Consider the following 18,847-nt stretch of genomic DNA (forward strand, 5'->3'; position numbering starts at 1 on the left):
ACAAAACCAACCTCAACACATCCTCTCTCAGTGATATTGTGTTGAGAGGCCATGAGCCAAAACAGATTGTATTAGAAGTGGTTAGCAAATTGTCAGTTTCATCTCATCTGAATGGTTAACTTTAAAAGAGTTTAGAGAATGCAGTTTTAGTTCTTTATAGTCATTTTTGTACCTGTCTTAACACAGAAGTGTTCTATATAAAATCTAGATTCACTGTGACCCATAAAAGAGGACCACCAAAGTATTTTCAGGTATTTAAACATTTTGCTTACTTTTCTTGTCCTTTTTCTCCTTTTCCTTCTTCTCTTCCTCATCATCACTTCCAGCACCAAGCAAGGTAAATATAATTCCAGTTTGTGAGTTCACACCTACAGCAGTAACAACCATCCTTCCTGATCCTTCCATTACATGAGTACCTGAAATGTAGAAGTTAACATCTGTGAATGAAGCCTGTTGAATCTTTTGGAATGTTATGCAATAGCACAGGAATGTAAGATTAAAGCAGACAGGATTTTTTTTTAAAAAAAACCCATGCACAATTAGCTGTCAATAAAGGCTCTTCAGAGAAAGAGTGGTAAATGTTTTAGAATAACCAATACCACACAATTCACACGCGGGAAGCTACTTAAATCCTCAACAGCCAACTTCCAATTAGAGGCTAGCCTTTGTGTGGATGATGTGCAAGATTCAGCTTCCAGCACACATTGGTAAATGCCTGAAAAAGTGTTCTCTCCTCACACTGCATCTTCTTCTATGGTGCTCAGAGGAGAATACATGGGTTATTTCTAATTTGAGCCTATCGTATGAGGTAGCTTAGAGCGAGGATCAATTAGAAAAGACAGGCAAATTTGCTGCCAAACAGTACCATTGAAATGGGGGATCAATTTAAGGAGCATCAATAAATACTCCCACTCCTGCCACTTCAGACAGTTTACACATACTTTGGCAGCTTCCCTCTCAGGGCTAATAGCATCAGACACACATTTTTCATTGGTACCATCATGATAAAAGGTTAAATATTCCCTTCTCTGTACACCATGGTCCCAATCTTGATCAGACATCCCAAAGTTGCTACTTACACAAGCCTGCAGGGCCCAACTATTAATAACGTACAATGTAGTTCAGCCCTCAGTTTGCTGCAGCCTCCACCCTATAGCTTTTCCTCCAAATAGGCCTTTTTCTGGTATATAAGCTCTATACGATTACAGCACTGGCCCCAAGATAGGTAACTGGTCCACAACAGCCCAGTGAGCATCTTGGCCAAATGAGATTTGAATTTTGTAGTCTGAATATATCCTATAGGTTCCAAAAGTTGAATTTGTGACATGGTGGCACATGCTGGTGACTTGGAAGCTAGCACATTAAGTGTCTTTCCCATGGCTTCCTCATACTAATCAGGTCTTTTACAGTACCTTATCAGAACAGGAGCTTAAAGTCATACAAGTACAGTTACCAGACAAGATAGGTCACCAGAATAGTGGACTAGTAAAATGACCTAGGTCACCTCTTCTTCACTATTGCAATAAGACAGTTCCATTTCATATACAGGCAAACACCACAAGAGGGCAGACAGCTCCAGATCAGATACATTTTAAATGAGTTAAGCAGAAGACAGGCAGAACAGCTTTTTCAAACTAAGATGCATGCATAACTACCAATACTTTTGGGATAGTATGTAAGTCAGCCAGTTTCCACCTCATCTCCAGTCTTGTCTTTTTATAGAAAAACGCTGGTGAACTGGTAACTTGCAGCATACAGCTGATTCAACACCTCGGTTAGTTTACTTTCTAAACTTGCACATGACTATCTGCACTAGCAACTCCTGTTTATGCAGAGATGGGCTTGGGGCGCAGTGCTGATAAAATCTTTCAGGTTTGAGGACTGGCAAAAGTTAGTCCAAGTATTACAATTTGTTGTTTGTACTTTCGGCATCCAGGTGTTCCTCGCAAAAGCATCTCAGAGTTGGTGGCACAGATCACCACCTTTTTTGAAGTCACCCAGGGCTCGATTGGCAACTAGACCTGTCAAATGCATAGGGTGTGGTGTCCAACAATGCCCAGAAGGGGATGCCCAAGAGAATGTCATATCTAATCCTTAGTGCTAGTTCAGAGTATCAGCTTTGCAAGTTTAGATGGTTATGACTTATTAAAATGCAGTTGGGTCTGCATACCTGCAAGTAGACTGAAAGCTAATGCAAGAGTACAGAGGACAACTCAGGACTGAAAATTAGCTGCTGGGTGAGGAAATCTAGCATTTTGTGATCAGTCAGGTTTGCAGTTGGTGGCATTGTGGAACTAGCATCTAACACACACTTAGAACATAAGAACAGCCTTGCTGGATCAGGCCCAAGGCTCATCTAGTCCAGCATCTTCTTCCACACAGTGGCCCACCAGATGCCTCCGGGAAGCCCACAGGCAAGAGGTGAGGCCATGCCCTCTCTCCTGCTGTTGCTCCACTGCAACTGGTATTGAGAGGCATCGTGCCTCTGAGGATGGAGATGGCTCACAGCCACCAGACTAGTAGCCATTGATAGACCTGTCCACCATGAACCTGTCTAAGCCCCTTTTAAAGCCATCTAAGCTGGTGGCCATCACCACATCCCATGACAAGGAATTCCATAGATTAATTATGCACTGTGTGAAAAAGTACTTCTTGTCAGTCCTAAGTTTCCCGACCTTCAGTTTAATGGGGTGACCCCTGGTTCTAGTGTTGTGAGAGAGGAAGAAAAATTTCTCTGTCTACCCTCTCCACTAACCACTTCTTAAAGCTTATCCACTTCTAAAGCATTGATCCATATCATCAAATATGGGTAATCTGATGAGATGCAAGCTGATAGAAATGCATGCACTCATTCCCATATGATGTGCATGTGTACATATCCTGCACTATGGGCACAGTATTTCTAGATAGTATGACATATGATTAGACCCAACCAAGCTTTCCAGCAAAGTGACTATGACAATGCCAAATCCATATCTCGTTGTCACGGCTTCCTGGGTAACCAGTGTCTGAGTGATCATTTGAAGGCCAAGTCTCTACCCCCCTGCCCACCCCCCACGTACTTTAAACAGCTTGGTAACTTCAGCAAAGCATGCTTCACAATTTCCCCTCCACACACGCTTCCTTTGCTCCTTGACATGCCCTGTGTTATTAAAAAGCAGATGGTAGGGAAATGGAGCAGCCCTGTGGAACTCTTTGCCATGGGATATGATGGCCACCAGCTTGAATGGCTTTGGATGGCCAAAGACACTGCCTACCTTCTGTGCCACCCTCTGCCTTTTGAAGAGGGATTCTCGGGCAAGGAGGATAAGGGTGGCATGCACCAGGGCTGCCAGGCAAGCTAACAATGAAGGCAGTCACTACACCAAGCCTCATTAGCTAGCCAACCATGACTAAGAATTTAGCATGCATTGAGGGAGCCCAGAGAAAGTAACATTGGCTTACTGTGAAGGGTTCTTTTCCCCTGTGGCTGAAGCTCATCAGATAGGGTTATGTATTGAGCATGCGCGAGACAGGATTGGATCACGTGAGGCTAATTTCCTGTTGCCAGAGGCACCCTAGCCCAGGTTCCTGGGTGAAACTCAGTGAAAAGAGCCGTCAATTATACAACTAGGTAAAAGAGAAAAAACTCAAGGAAAAATCAGCAACATTAGACTGGAAAAACAATGGTCGGGAAAAGACAAAAAGGAGCAGGAGACCAAGAACAGCCTACAACTGTAAACCCCAAGAGCTGCTTATCCCTCGGTAATGGGGGCACCCACCCATGAAAAGAGGAGCTGAACTATGTACAGCCAGGTGGGCCTGATGAGCTCCAGACACAGGGAAGAAGAACCCTTCACAGCAAGCCAATGTTCCTTCCCCCACCCCGTGCTGGAACTCATCAGACAGAGACCTGACCAAGCGGTGAGCAGGTCAGTTTGGGAGGGAAGGATACATCAGACTACTTGTTGAAGTACCCAGTGGCTGAAGGTGGCCTGAGGCATAGAAAAGGAGGAAATTTTGTGACAAATAAGGGTGTAATGGAAGACCATGTGGCCACCTTGCATATATCTGGGAGCGGTGTGTGCGCCGCAAAAGCTGCCAAGGGGACTGCACTCCTGGTGGAGTGTGCTATGATACCCCAAGCTAGGGGAAAGTGGAGAGACTCATAGGTGAGGATTATACAGGATTTGATCCACTGTGCTAAGGTTACCTTGTTGCCCAAACGGCACATGAAAGGACACAAACAGCAAGTTGGACTTGGCAAATGTGCTTTATGCGCTTGAAGTAAGTATGTAACATGAGGCGGACATCGAGCTTGTGCCAGGCTTTCTCTTTGGAGTGGGACGGGGAAGGGCAGAAGTAAGGGAGAACAATATCTTGGTAATGATGAAAGGAGGAATTGACCTTAGGGATGAAGGTTGGGTCGAGTAAAGACAATAGAGTCGGGCTGGAAGAGGCAGAGTTCTTTGTGGGTGGATAGGGCCCCAAGTTTGAAGACTGTGAGCCAAAGTGACAGCTATAACAAAAAGAAATTTTAAGGATAAAATTCTGAGCGGAATGGAGGAGATAGGTTCAAATGGGGAGCGGGTCAGAGCATTCAAAACCTTGTTGAGATTCCAAGAGGGGGAACGTTGAATGGGAGGAGGAGCCAAATTGGTAGCCCCTCTGAGGAACCTGGTGATATGGGGGTGAAGGAAGGCATGGCCAGTTTCATTGTTAGAGATGTTGAGAACCGACGCCAAAGCCAAGTCCTGATGTTTTTAGGGTGTTAGGACGGAGACGAAGGTCCAGCCCAGCCTGAAGGCAAGGACTTCTGGAACTGCAGCAAGTAAGGGATCTTTACAGTTGGTATGTGACCAAATGACAAACTCCTTCCAGATCGCCTGATAAATCCTGTTGGTGGATGGTCTGCAGGAAACCAGGATGGTGTTCTGCAGGGAGATGGAATAGCCTCGTGAGGCTAACTTTGCAAGCTCTATTTCCAAGCAAAGAGGCATAGTCACTCAGGATCTGGATGTAAAAGAGGGCTCTGGCTGAGAAGGTCATGGCAAAGAAAGAGTTGCCATGGTGGAAGAATCGAGAAGTCTATTAGGTCATAAAACCTCCTTGATCAATGAGGGGCTATCAGAATTAATTCTGCCCATTCCTTGGCCATCTTCCTAAGGACCTTTGTGATTATCACTGTGGGAGGGAAGGCATATAGTAGGGTCTGTGGCCACAGGGCTGATAAGGCATCCATCGCTTCTGCTTGGGGCGACTGGAATCTGGAGAAGAAGCCATGTAAGCTGGCATCTGTTGTGACCACAATCCTGGCAGGTTGCGACAAGGGGAGACCTTTGAGTAGAGCCAGGGATAGCCACCAGTGGAAAGACAGTCAGGTTGCGGCAGATAAGGGAATCTCAATGTGGGACTACTCCATGATCAGGTTCTGAAAAGGGAAGAGTAAGCACTGTAAGGGGTTGGAGTTCCATTTGGACCATGGGGTGTACTCTATGCACACTATTATGGAGCCTAACACTTGAGAGAGGTCCATAAGGTTCACTGAACTGCAGCATAGAAGGGGGTGCAGCTGAGAGGCAATCTTGTTCCTCCCTTCTTGTGCAAGGGAAATGGTGTCCTGAGCTGTGTTGAAGAGGGCCCCCAGGTGCTGAAGTGAACGTGAGGGCCTGAGATCTCTTCCATGTTCACTACCAAGCCGTGGTCCTTGAGGCACTGTAGAGTGTGCTGGATGTCCCTTCTCGCTTGACCTTAGGATGGTGCCCTGATCAGTACATCATCTAGGGAAAGGTGAATGTGCACCCCTTGCAGGTGCAAGTGTGCAATGACCGCCACCATGACTTTTGTGAAAAGCTCTGGGGGCTGACCAGACGCAGAATGGCAGGGCCTGATACCAGAAGTGGTCATTGTAGGAGATGCAGAGGAATTTCGTCTGTTCATGCCTGATGGGCACATGGAGGTAAGCCTCCGAGAGGTCCACTGAAGCCAGGTAATCGTTTGGTTGGATGGCCTCTTTGATGGGGTGGAGAGACTCCATCCTGAATTTTTTATTCTGAATGAAGCAATTGAGACATTTCAGGTCCAGAACAGCTCTCCAGGTGCCATACTTCTTTGAAACAAGAACAGGAGTGAGTAGACGTCTAGATATTCTTGCTCTGAGGGCACTTGTATCTCCTGAATCTGGAGGAGATTATGAATGCCTTGGGTCATCCGAAGATGTTTGATTGGACTGTTGGAGTGAGGAGAAATCAGACAGTGGTGGGGTGGGGTGGGGTGGATGTGAGGTTGAGGGACTATCCATTGGAGACTGTGTCAAGAACTCACTTGTCCTGTGATGTGGACATCCAGGTTGTAGCAAACTCTAGTAGTCTACTGCCCACTGGTATGGAGTCATTGTTTCCTTGCTGTGGAAGGATTGGAAGACAAATGCCAGGACAATGATCCTTTGGTGTTGCCCCGGTATCTCTGGTGCCACTGAGGTCTGCCAAAATTCTGGAAGACTGGGGATGTTGTTCTCTGAAGTGTGTGGAAGAGCCTCCTTGAAACTGTCTGTTGGACCTAAAGGAATGATTGGAGGTATGAAAGGACCTGCAGAAGTCCTTATAGTTAGAAGGCATGGTTTTCTTCTTCTCCCTAGTCTCTACCAGGATAGGGTTGAGAGCAGGGCTGAAGAGATTGGTGCCTGAGAAGGGAGATTAAGTGAGAGCGAGCTGCGTACTACTACTAGGGCAAACGCCCTAGATGTCTGTCAAATGCAATCCAAGCTGGAATCAGTCATGAGGGCTGCTGGCTTTGGCCATTTTGTTAATGCTTTGGCACAGCTTAGCATTCTCAGGGGAGACAAGCACAACGGGTTCTTTTGCCCAGAGGTGTGTGTGAAAATAGAATTTGTGGTGGCAGTTCTAATGTTGGTGGCCTTGGCTTTGTGCACCTTTTCCAAGAGTAAGTCACACTTCCTGTCTTCCTGGTTTTTTTAACTGCTCTTGGCCTTCTGTATTAATGGACCCAGACACCATTTGTGCCACAGGCGGGTGGCTGTTGTACAGAAAACAGGGTCATGACACCCTGTGGAAGGTAATAGTGTTTCCTAGCGATATTACCTACAGGCTTAGGTAATGCAGGACGCCCCCATTTGGCACACAACTTTGTGAAACAGGGAAGGGGAATGAAACTTGGTCGAAGGAGTTGAGTCTATGGGGAAAACATTCTAATCTGGAGCAGAAGAGGCTTCTGTAGACTCAGAAAGAGCAACATCATTGATGATTCTCTTTGCTTTGGAAAGCAGAATATCAAAATTGGCTGTGGAAACAGTCTAGAGGAGATAGGAATTTGAGGGGCCACCTCCTCCTCAGCTAACTCACCTTCCTCATTAAGATCTTCCAGATCTAATTACTCCCCTGAAGGCAAACAAGAGGACTCGGAATCTGAGTCAGGCACAACAGGCCTGGTTAGGACCAATGGGGGGTGGGGGGGGGGGGTGGCTGGGGTGGTAGAGCAGTGGGGGTAGGAGGTAAGGCTGGATAAGCAGGGAGGGGGTGGTTGGTGGGAGGGCAGGAGTTGTGGGAGCAATGGGCTCGGCTAGGAGGAGGCTGAGAAGATAGCGACTTGTCAGAAGGAGGCAGAGGAAGAGCAGGAATTGGGCGAGGAGGTTGGTTGCGAGGTTACTTGGGTGGCTAGAAATCCTTTGAAGAGGAAGAATGGCATGCTTTCCTTTTACGCCTAGGAGCCAGCGCCCAAGGAGTGAAATGGCCCCGCTCAGACATCAGGATAGCCCACTTGCAGGAGCTGGAATCCAGTGAGAACAAGCATGCTCTGCCACGTCTGGTAACTTGCTTGGGTGCTCTAGGTGGAATAGTTGGGATTGGCCCGGGGGCTTGCTCAGGTGGCAGGAGAACTGGGTCTGAGCTCGGGGCTGGAGCCACAGGTGGGGCTGGACCCAGGAGAGAAGCGGTCTCTCTGGGCACCAAGCATTCCCGCTTAAACAACTCTCTTTAGAGGTCAAAACTTTGGGAGTAAACAGAGGGACCAGAGTGAGAGGAGGGGTTTTTGGCTGACTTACAGGAGTTGGCCTCGCCAGCGGTTCAGTTGGTGTAGTATCCTTCAGAAGTCCATCCAGCATTAGGGGACAGATGGGCTCAACTTGTGCTGGGAGCGCAGGAAGTTGAGAACTGGGAGCCCAAGTTTCTTCATTCAGTGTGGAGGGAATGCACAGACCAGCCAGTTCCCCCTCAATCACTGGGCCCTTCAAGAGGGAGAGCAAAGATGGTATTGAGTCGCCCAAAGGGTATAGGTCTGCCCTGTGGCTCAGTTTGTATCCAGAAGCGCCAGGTTTCGTAGATTTACACGCCTCTTTGATGCGCAGTCGCTCACTAAGGCGAAAGCTCTCTTCCTTTGAATGTATGGACTTGTTGCGCTTTTTTGAAGGTTACACTTTCTCCCCACAATGTTTCAACTTCTTTTTGGGTGGCTGAATGGTACCATTGGTAGGCAGGTCCAAAATGGCGACCGTGGCAGCCACTAGAGCGGAAGATGCCTTAACATCTCGCACACGAGGAGCAGCTGAGTTTCCCAGGATTAGAAGCCTGCGTCTGCTGGGGATCTTGAGAAAAGGAGCCCCTGAGCAGCTCTTCGGCATGAGCCAGCTCCGTAAGATGAAGAAAAAAGGCAAATCAATAAAAGGAATTTTGAGAAGCCCATTAGCCAAATTACTACTACTACTACTACTACTACAATGTTTCAAATTTGGGAGAGAATATGTCAGTGTTCTCTCTAATTTTTTTCATCAGTGTGCATAATGAGTTTTGTTCTGGGCGTCAGTGTGCACGCACGTGCATTCAGAATGGGGACTTCCTGATTCAACCTGAGTGGGATCTAAATTTAACTAAGTTTTAAACTCAGCGAGCGCGTGCACATCTTAGAGGGAAAAACTGATGTCAAACTGAATTGGCAAGCAGCTCCCTTCCCACCTTCACACAATCTAGACAAAAAGAGGTGGAGGAAGAAAAAACTCAGAAAAAGGAAGGTCTAGAAAAATAAAAAATGGAAGAGCTCTTTTTGCAGCCTGCTAGATCGAGCAAGACAGGACTGGAACTGGAGCTATAGCGCCTCTAGTGACAGGAAATTTGCCTCACGTGATGCAATCCTCGAGCAAGCTCAGTACACAACCCTATTTGATGAGCTCCAGCACAGCGGGAAAGAGCAATTGAAATATGTTAACACGGACAAGGACACAAAGTCCTTTTCCAGAGTTAGTGCAGTGGTGTGGGCCTGTTGAACAAAAATGTTTATATGGCCCTTAGAGGGATTTGAGTTGTGTACCTGGATAAGGCCCCATGCTAGGACTTCATTTTATTCTACTGTGTATTCTCAGCATACCATAGAACACACTGTGTGAAACATTAGTTGAAACCAAGTATAGCTCTCAACCAGATCATATCATTTCTTAGTCAACTGAATTATATACCAAGGGGAGGGAAGATGAACACGTTCTTACATTGTAAAGCATTCTGAGGGAGAGATATCAGCTTTCGGACATATCAGCTTTCCCCACAACTGCACACTACTTTTTCACAAGCAGTTAATACACAAATATTGCAGCCAGTCCTGTATATTTAGAGCACAACAGTTTCCAGTGGAACAGTATAAACCTCTTAAGCTATGAGAAACTCCTACTCTGTCAACTCTGATGGCATCTGGGCAAGCCAGAGACAGAATTAGATTAGTGCAGGCAGTGCTCTAATCTTTATTCTCTCTCATAGTTAAAAGATATTCACCTCAGTCTACCAGATGTAACTGAATGCATTTTAAGTTGTTTGCTAAGGAACGACACAGCAGTGAATGGTTCGTCCAAAAGCAGCTTTACTTCCAGTTAATTTAAAAATTAGCATTAAGTTTAAATCTGCATAATCACTGAACTTCAGCTGAAGTTCTGCAGAAAGCAACACAAAACCACCAAAGTACGTATATTAGAAGTTTCGCAATATTTCTCTTATATTTACTTTTGAAAAATTCTATTTCTTATTTCACTGCTAAAAAGCTAAACAATCTCAGCTTTCTAGCCAGTATGCATCATCATCATCAAGTTTGTATTATTTGTATTATGAGGGCCATTATACAAATATCTACAATAAAACTGTCATATGAACACTAATTGTTATGAGTTGAGAACACTGCAGCTATGCCCACTGGCTTATACTAATCACATTAAGGATGCTCACATGTCTGAAATCCTACCTGTAGTCAAGGCCCACCTTTATGGTTCCGAGGTGGTTAAAAGCATGATACATAATACATAAGATCTTAGGATAGTGTCACCTGGGAAGACAATGTTTCACGTAACCTAGTTCTAGAAGTAGGAAACTTTGTCCTGTTTCCAAGTACCTCATGCTCAGATCTTAGCTATCATTTGATCACCTACCTGAGAGCAACATAGGATCTCGATCCAACATTTTCTTAACATGATCGGATTCTCCAGTCAGTGAACTTTCATCAATTTTGAGGTCATTTCCTTGTATAAGTACACCATCTGCTGGTAAAAGGTCACCTAAAAAAACCAAAAGCTTCATTTAACCAACTCAATAAGTTAGTAGATATACCAGTAAAATAAACTGATATATTTACCATATTTTACTTGTGCAATATCACCAACAACGATATCAGCTATAGGGATTTGGATGACTTGGCCATCCCTGATTACAGTAAACTTCTGTTCTTGTTCAATGCGGCTCTGCAAACCCCTAAATTGCTTCTCTTTACTCCAGTCATTGAAAGCCGTGACTAATACCACGCAAACGACAGACAGGAGGATTGCAGCTCCTTCAATCCAGCCTGTTTCACCTTCTTCTTCTTCTTCACCAGCTGACAGTCCTCCACATACTGCAGGAAGCAAACAAAGTTAGTACTTTGCATTCAGTTTTTAATGTTCATCTAGCCCAAAACTACAACTAGCACAATCCAAAATTCACACATTGTCTTGTTGTATCTATATTATCCTCACAGCAATAGCACACTTGCTTATTTCAAGAATTTTAAGTTTTTCTCAAGGTAGCAGTACTAATAAGGCTATACTGTTTACAAGTTAGAAGCATGTCTGGTTTAAATACCTTAGTTTTTCATACTATGTAACCGTCCCTTGAAGGTATTACATGAGAGTGTTAGCATACCATTAAGGTAGAGCAATTGTAGGTTTAAATACATGAAGTGTTTATGTTCAAATAAAAGCTGAAATGCAGTGTTCCCATCTCTACAGTTAGCAACTAGATTTGGAAGGCCTCTTTTTAAGTTGTGTGTCAACCTTCCTTTCACCAGCCCTGTGATAGGCTTTGTGGGAGGAGCAGCTGGGGACATTAGGTTGCTTTGGATGCTGTACAGCAGCTTCCCCTTTTGTTCTTCTCCAGCCTATGCTGGGTTCTGAGCAGACCAAGCCCAGAACAGGTGAGGCAAAGGCAGTGCTAACGGAAGGTGAGGTTATGGTACATACTCAGTATGGTACTAAGCCACCTCACCATCTTCATTTTTCCAGTCTGTGCTGGACTTGGCATGTTCCAAAGTAGAGAAAGGGGACAAAGCATGCAAAGGTTGAAACTCTCAGAAATTTGACACTGGTTTTTAACATGTTCCATTCCCTTGCAAAGAATGAAAAGTAACTGGAAATATACCACCAGTAATGGAAGCTTCTATTTTAACTCCTTTAGGGAGGAGGTTATGATGCAGAAGTAGTGCTAATGTGAGTCTTGTTTGAATTTGCATATCCTAATCCTACAAACAAGAACCAGACAATCTGCTTCTTTCTGTAGACTATAGCTAGAACAGAAGGCAAAATACTTGGAATCTTCTCATTGTGCTCACTAGATTGTCCTTTTTGTAGTCTGGATTTTAGCAGCTTCTAGTCCTATCAAAAAGGCAATATATGATGGGGACAATTCCACCCTTAGCTGAACACTGAAGTAACTCCAGACATTTTGTAGTAAATATGGTAAATAGAACTGTCCAAGCAGTTCTTGAATTCTATCAAGCAATCTTGTTAAACTGTTCCCATAAAGGAGATAAACCATTAACTGACCTGAAGCTGTTTCCAGTTTCTAAGCATAACAGATCAAAGCCAATGACAACTTCAGAGTTCTATTTAGATTTATTTTACCTCAAATTTAAATAAATTAAAGCAAAACTAAATTGTCAGCTGCCAATAGAAGAGATACCTACATACACACTCTGTATCAGAACATTCAATTATGAAGGGATTACCCATTACCAATGTTTAGACTGTATAGTTTAATTAGAACTCATCTAGCTGATACATACACAAACAGTGGTGGGTATGGGGGTGGAAGGTACTTTTTAAAAAATGGCCCTGAAAGAGGTATCGACTAGTTGCCCATCCATTTGTCTCATACTTTGCTCAACACCTTGAAACCAGAGAGATTTGGAGTGTCATATTGGTGTACATTACTAGTACACCAATATTTCTCCTTTTCTGCAGAGCTAATTGTGACAGTGGGACCTTTAAAAAGGTATCCAGGGTCCATGATCAATTGGATGAGGGTGAACAAACTGAAGCTTAATCCAGGTAAGATAGATAATGACACTGGATCCTGGCTCTCCAGCTGTGCATGGGTTAGCACTTCCCTGAAGCATCAGGTGTGCAACACACAAGGCTCCCTGACCCAGAGCTGCTCCTGGATATCAGGAGGTAGCCAGGGCTAGGAGTATATTTACTTAGGTTGAAATGCCACCTGCTTCTCAAGGATGGAGACTACAACTCTGCAATAACATGCCTTGGTAATCTCTAAGCTCTAAACTGGACTTCTGTAACATACTAACACGAGTTGCCTTTGAAAACTGTCAAGTTCAAAATGCAGCAGGCAGTTTGCTAGCTGAAACAACCGAGTACATGTAGCACATGTGATCAGCTGCACTGGCTCCAAAGAGGAATGAATACAGGAATTCCCTATTCTGGCAAATAGGAAAGTGGACTCTCCCTTTTTGCGTGCTTGTTCCTCTGTGCTGATGAGAGCCATCAAGAGTATGTGATACCAGCTTGACTTTCTCAAACACTGGACTTCTTCAGACTTTTTTTCCTCCCGGGGAGAGTTTTAAATATTGTAGTAAAGCCTCATATACCAGCACATACATGTATTTACAATAACCTTGTTGCAGGCACTTTTAAGTCATTGATAGTAATCAGTTCTGCAAATTAACACTCCGAAGACAAAGTCACGTTTTAATTACTTCCTTGCTTTCTAAAACAAGACAGGAAACCTGTTTTTTTTATTTTACAGAAGCCTATGAATTCCTGCTGTAGACATTCAAGGGATCTGCATATATGGCAGAGCCTTGTCTCTGGCCTAAATGAAGTACTGATGAAATGCATTTGATGAAATACATCTGCATGTAATACAACTGTTTGACATGCTCCCAAGTGTTTTGGGGCCCCCAATCCATTTTATGGCTTCTGAATGCAAATCCAACATTAAAATTTGAAAAAGGTTTCAGGTATACAGGAATTACAAGAAAATCAATTTGATAGCTTACTTACATTTTTCATTCCCTCCTGGAGGTTGGTAAAAAGAAAGGCCCAATGATACTATGGCTGCAATTTCTAGTATAATTAATGTAACATCTTGCAGTGCTTCCCATACTAACTGAAGAAATGTTTTTGGCTTTTTAGGAGGTATAAAGTTCTTCCCGAACACAGCTGCTCTCCTCTCTATATCTGCTGGGTTTCCACTTAAGCCTAAATGTTAGAAAGAAAGAAGTCATTTTAGAGCAGTGTGTCTTCTGCACAATACCTAACAAAAAGTTTAGGGTTTTTTTTTAAGTACACACAGTACATTAATAGACCCTCTGTATTCAGTCACACAATGTATGTCCCACGTTTTCCCAAAAAGATTAGACTTGTGCAATATCAGATGAAACTCCTCCACAGAGGTTTTCAGGCACAGAAAGGATCGATCCAACTATACATAGAATTCTGCTAGTGCTTACAGTATTACTTATATTATTAAGGCCATATTCCCTTGTCCTCAGGAACAGTGTTCCCTCGAAGGCATGCGCACGTGTCTGTGCTCACAAGTTTTTTTGATGTCCATTCAGTAAATTTTAGATCCCACTCAGGTTGAATCAGGAAGGCCCCACTGTGAATGTATGTGCGCACACACTGCCTGGATACTGCCGCCCAGAACAAAACTCATTCCATACAGATGAAAACAAGTTGTTCTAGTAAGAACTAATCAGCCTACTTTCCTTCCACTGTCTCTACAACTGGACTAAATTTGGTGCAAATTGAAGTCCGCAAGTTAGATCTCTTCCACCTCAAATGTTCATGAACCTGACATCTTGGATCGGGGTGGACCTCATTACAAACTACACCACTGAGGTGTCCGTGTGTGTCCTCGCTACAACTGTGTCAAATTTGGTTCAAATCGGTAAGATAGTCCACAAGTTAGTGCACCTGCGCCTCAAAGGTTTACATGTCCACCATCTTGGATTGGTGTATGACATCACAAACTATGCCATTGAAGAGTCACTCACTAACTGTACCCAATTTAGAGCAAATGGGTTAGACAGTGCACAAATTAGCCAGCTTGCGCCTCAGAAGTTCATGCGGCTGCCATCTTGAATGGGATGACATCACCACACACATACCATTTGGACCTTATGTGTTCCTACAGCTGTAGCAAACTTGCTTCAAATTGGTTAAGCAGTTGACAAGTTAGCCCACTTGCACCTCAAAGGTTTACGCATCTGCCATCTTGGATTGGGGTGGATGACATCACAAACTACACCATTGAAATGTCCCTATGTGTCCTTACAACTGTACCCGATTTGGTTCATATTGGTCCAGATTTCATGAAGTTTGGGGGGGGGGACACATGGACGGACACACACACAGAAAGCCGGGTGATCTCATAAACCTACTGGAAAGTAGAACACACTGCTCAGGGATATAAGTTCTGTCTAGGTTGTAAAAATTGAGCTCCCCCACCCCTTCACCAAGCTGCTGCTTGCTTATTTATTTAACTTATTTATTTATTAAAGACTGCATGTCAACTTGACCCATTTCCCTTTGCCATCTCAATATTTATTTAGGTTATTACAGACCTTTGCAGAGTGAATTCAGCAGCTACAAGCATGATGATTAAGCGGAAGGTTGCTAATTCGTGTAATTCCAAGAACAGAATTTGGATTCCACCCACCCCAACACAGAATCTGAGTTGTTGGCATAGAGCTCAACATGACAATGTTGATACTACGATGCTCAATCCTAAGAATATGAAATTATGACAGAAGAGACTTTTGTATTGCAATATATGGGGCACAGAGAAAGGAACATTGGTTCTTACCATGAAGGGTTCTTTCCCCCAGAGATCGTAGGCCATCCTCACAGTGGGTTGTGTCTCAGGCATGCTTGAAGCAGAGAGGAAGTAGTTAAATTTTGCTTGCTTCTGGTGCCAGAGGGCGCCAGTCACCAGTTCTGTGACATTTGGGAAGAGAGCAGATAGACGACATAACCTAGAGAGGCACAGTGGCTGAGAAGTGTAGTAAGGAAAAGCACATCAAAACAGAGTATAGGAGTAAGAACTTTCTAGAGAAAAAAACAGGGGAAAGGGTCCCTAAGAACTATATGCCGTAAGAGCCATGGCCACCTGCTTGCAGGAATGCCAGGACTTCGGGAACTCCTGCACTGAGGGGGTTGAGGCATTTCCTCCACACCCACCAGGAGAAAGCAGCCCAAGTAGCCTGGCAAATCCTGTTCATAGAGGGTCAGCATGAAGCCAGAATTGTATCCTGGACATCTTTAGAGTACCCCTTGCGGGCTAGGAATTTGCGCTCAACCTCCAGGCTTTCTGTGTGTGTCTCCAGGTACAGAGTCAGAACCATTTGTGGTTGGGATGACAAATCGCTCACTGGGACAGTAGATCTGCTGGGCCTTCGGTAGAGAAGGAGAATGGATCAGGATGTCAACAAGATAGTGATGTAGGTGAATCCCAGAGAGGCAGAGGTGAGCAACTAGTGTGACCAGGATCTTTGCCAAGACCTGGGGAGTGGATGACAGTCTGAATGGGAGAGCACGGTATTGGTAATGCTGATCGTTATAGCAGAAGCATAGGAATTTCCTGTGGTTTGGGTACATAGGTATGTGGAGATAAGCTTATGAAAAATCTATTGGTGCCAGGAAATCATTGCATCGGATTGCCGCCTTGATGGTTCAGAGCGATCCCATCCTGAACTCTCTTTTTGAGAGATCTGTTCAGGCATTTGAGATCCAGGACTGCTCTCCAGGACCTATCCTTCTTAACCAAGAAGAGTACAGAATAGACACCAGTGCATGTAGTGGTTGGTAGAACTAGTTCTATCGCCAGAATCTGGAGGTGGTGAAGAACTGCTTGCAATATCCTGAGGTGATTGAGAGTTCTGAAATTTAGGAGTAACGATATAATGGTGAGCGGGAGACAAAGAGAAACCGATGGTATAACCTTCTGATACGGTATGCAGCACCCACTGGTCTTGAGTAATACGGTTCCAGGCCAGGGTGAACAGAAGTAGTCTGCCTCCGACCAGATCAGAGTCATGGTTTCCTGGAGGACTGATTGGTAGGGTTAAATGGCTTGTTCCGAGGATGGGCAGGGGCCCTGTATCGTTGTCTCCACTGTTGTCTGCCTTGTGGCTTGTAAGAGGAGTTGTGGAAGCCCCATAGTTTTGGGTAGTGAAAGGAGTGGGACGAATAACGAATCTTCTTCCTCGTATCGAATCTCTGCGGGAGGAAGGGAGGGCCTTCTTTTCTTTTGTCTCAATGAGGATGGGTTCGAGAGGTTCCCCAAAAAGCTTCTTTCCCAAGAAGGGGGGAAGGTGCAAGTGCGAGCCTGGATTGTGTGTCTACAGACCAATTCTTCAACCACAGACATTGGTGGTCTGCGGTTGGAGATCATTGCTCTGGACGCCTACTCGATACAGTCCAGACTGGAGTCGGTCTTGAATGCTGCCACCTTTGCCATCTTGTCAAGCTGCGCCAAGGCATTAACGTTCTCCGGTGGTATCAGCTAGATGAGTTCCTTTGCCCAAAGGATGGAGGCCTGTGTGAAAATGGAGCTGCTGCTCCAATGACATTAGTGGATGCCTCATAAGCTTTTTTGGCGGAAACTGTTGCATTTTTTGTCTTCTGTGGTCCTGAGCTGTTCTTGGCCCTCTGTGTGAAGCACAGAGTTTGAAACCAGTTGTGCTACTGGGGTGTCTACTGATGGAAAGGCAATTAGAGACTGATTTCCTGTGGGACATCTTTCTTGGACACGCCCCTACAGACCGGGAGGACACTGGTGCCTTCCACTGCACCATCATTAATTTTTAAACATGGGGGGAAGGGGAGACCTTGTTTGGGAGCAGAAGAAACAGGTAACACTTCTTGGTCTAAAGAGAAGGGGCCCTGAATGGCATCCACTGTAGCCAGACTTTGATGGTCCACTTGGCTTTGGCTAGAAGAACCACAAAATCCATTGGTGGAAAAAGGCAGGGGATATGCAGGTCTCTTGAGTCATCTTTTCTTTAGATAGTTCGCCTTCCTCTTTACCTGGGATATCTGGATCTGACCCTGGTTCAGATGAGGAAAAGGACGACGACCCGGGTGTCACATGTAAAGCAGGGAGGGAGGGTTTAACAGGCATTCTGCAGCCTGCAGGGGCTGAGGGGCCCAGGTGTGGGGACTTGGGTGTCTCCACAGGAGGAGCTTGAGCGGGCCATTTGGGAGGTATTGGTCAAGAATGCAGCAGCCAGATTGGTCTCTGGGGCAACCCGGAGAGACCATATGATGCCTGTTTTGAAACCGTTACACTGGCTGCCGATATCTTTCCAGGCAAAATACAAAGTGCTGGTTATTACCCTGTTTCCCTGAAAGTAAGACCTACCCCGAAAGTAAGACCTAGCAGTAATTTCTGATGTACCGCTAATTGCCCTAGTGCATTTTGGGGGGCTAAAATTAATATAAGACACTGTCTTATTTTCGGGGAAACACGGTACCTTTAAAGCCCTCAATGGCTTGGGTCCGAGTTATCTTAGAGAGCGCCTTCTTTTACATGATCCCCACTGCACGTTAAGGTCATCTGGGGAGGTCCGTCTCCAGTTACCACCGGTTCGTTTGGTGGCGACTCAGGGGTGGGCCTTCTTTGTAGCTGCTCCTGGGCTGTGGAATGCACTCCCAGCAGAAATTCGTAATCTTAATTCTTTACTGACCTTCAAGAGAGCCCTTAAAACCAATCTGTTCGGCCTGGCCTTTCAGGGTTTTTAATTTGTTTTAATTGTTTTAATGTTAACCTGGTTTTCAGGGTTTTAATTGTTTAATTGTTTTTTAAGATGTTTTTAAATTGGTGTTTATATTTGTATTTCTGTTTTAATTGTTTTTAATGATTTCTGTTTTTTAACTGTAAACCGCCCTGAGCCAGCTCAGAAGGGCGGCATAAAAATTGAATGAATGAATGAATGAATGAATGAATGAATGAATGAATAAATAAATAAATAAATAAATAAAGAGTCAGGTTAACGGCAACATGAAAATCACCTCTTTCACTTAGGGACCCTGTGTCTGGGAATGAACACGCCTCTTCTCCATGATGGAATAGCATCCCAATGGGGGCTGCAACCCGGAGAAAAGGAGGACTAATTTCTATTTCATCTGAGGTTCCTGGGGGAGGCAGGGGGAATGGATGGGTGGGAGGGGGGAAGTTTGTGGAAGTTGGGAGCTAAGGACTGGCAAGGAGATTTGGGAGGACAAGAGCTTGGCACTGCTTGACAATAAATTCCTTTAGCCATCCTGCCACATCTACTGGCCTGGAAGGATTAGGCCCTGCAGGTGGAGCTAGGGGGAGGTCACCATTAGGCA

At 44.8% G+C, this 18,847-nt stretch overlaps 1 protein-coding gene across 18 annotated transcripts in view; it reads right to left on the bottom strand.

Annotated features, from left to right (window-relative positions):
• The window catches only part of ATP2B1 (ATPase plasma membrane Ca2+ transporting 1), a 98,377-nt gene that overhangs the window by 25,604 nt on the left and 53,926 nt on the right, over nt 1–18,847 (bottom strand). For all 18 annotated transcript variants that reach the window (XM_053251476.1, XM_053251462.1, XM_053251468.1 and 15 more), the window contains 4 exons: nt 13,514–13,711; nt 10,600–10,854; nt 10,397–10,522; nt 273–416 (listed from right to left, as the gene is read on the bottom strand). In XM_053251476.1, the coding sequence (XP_053107451.1) occupies nt 273–416; nt 10,397–10,522; nt 10,600–10,854; nt 13,514–13,711 (723 nt within the window). The remainder of the gene's footprint in view (nt 1–272; nt 417–10,396; nt 10,523–10,599; nt 10,855–13,513; nt 13,712–18,847) is intronic.

Source organism: Hemicordylus capensis, chromosome 5 (assembly GCF_027244095.1).
Source record: "Hemicordylus capensis ecotype Gifberg chromosome 5, rHemCap1.1.pri, whole genome shotgun sequence".
NCBI lineage: Eukaryota > Metazoa > Chordata > Lepidosauria > Squamata > Cordylidae > Hemicordylus > Hemicordylus capensis.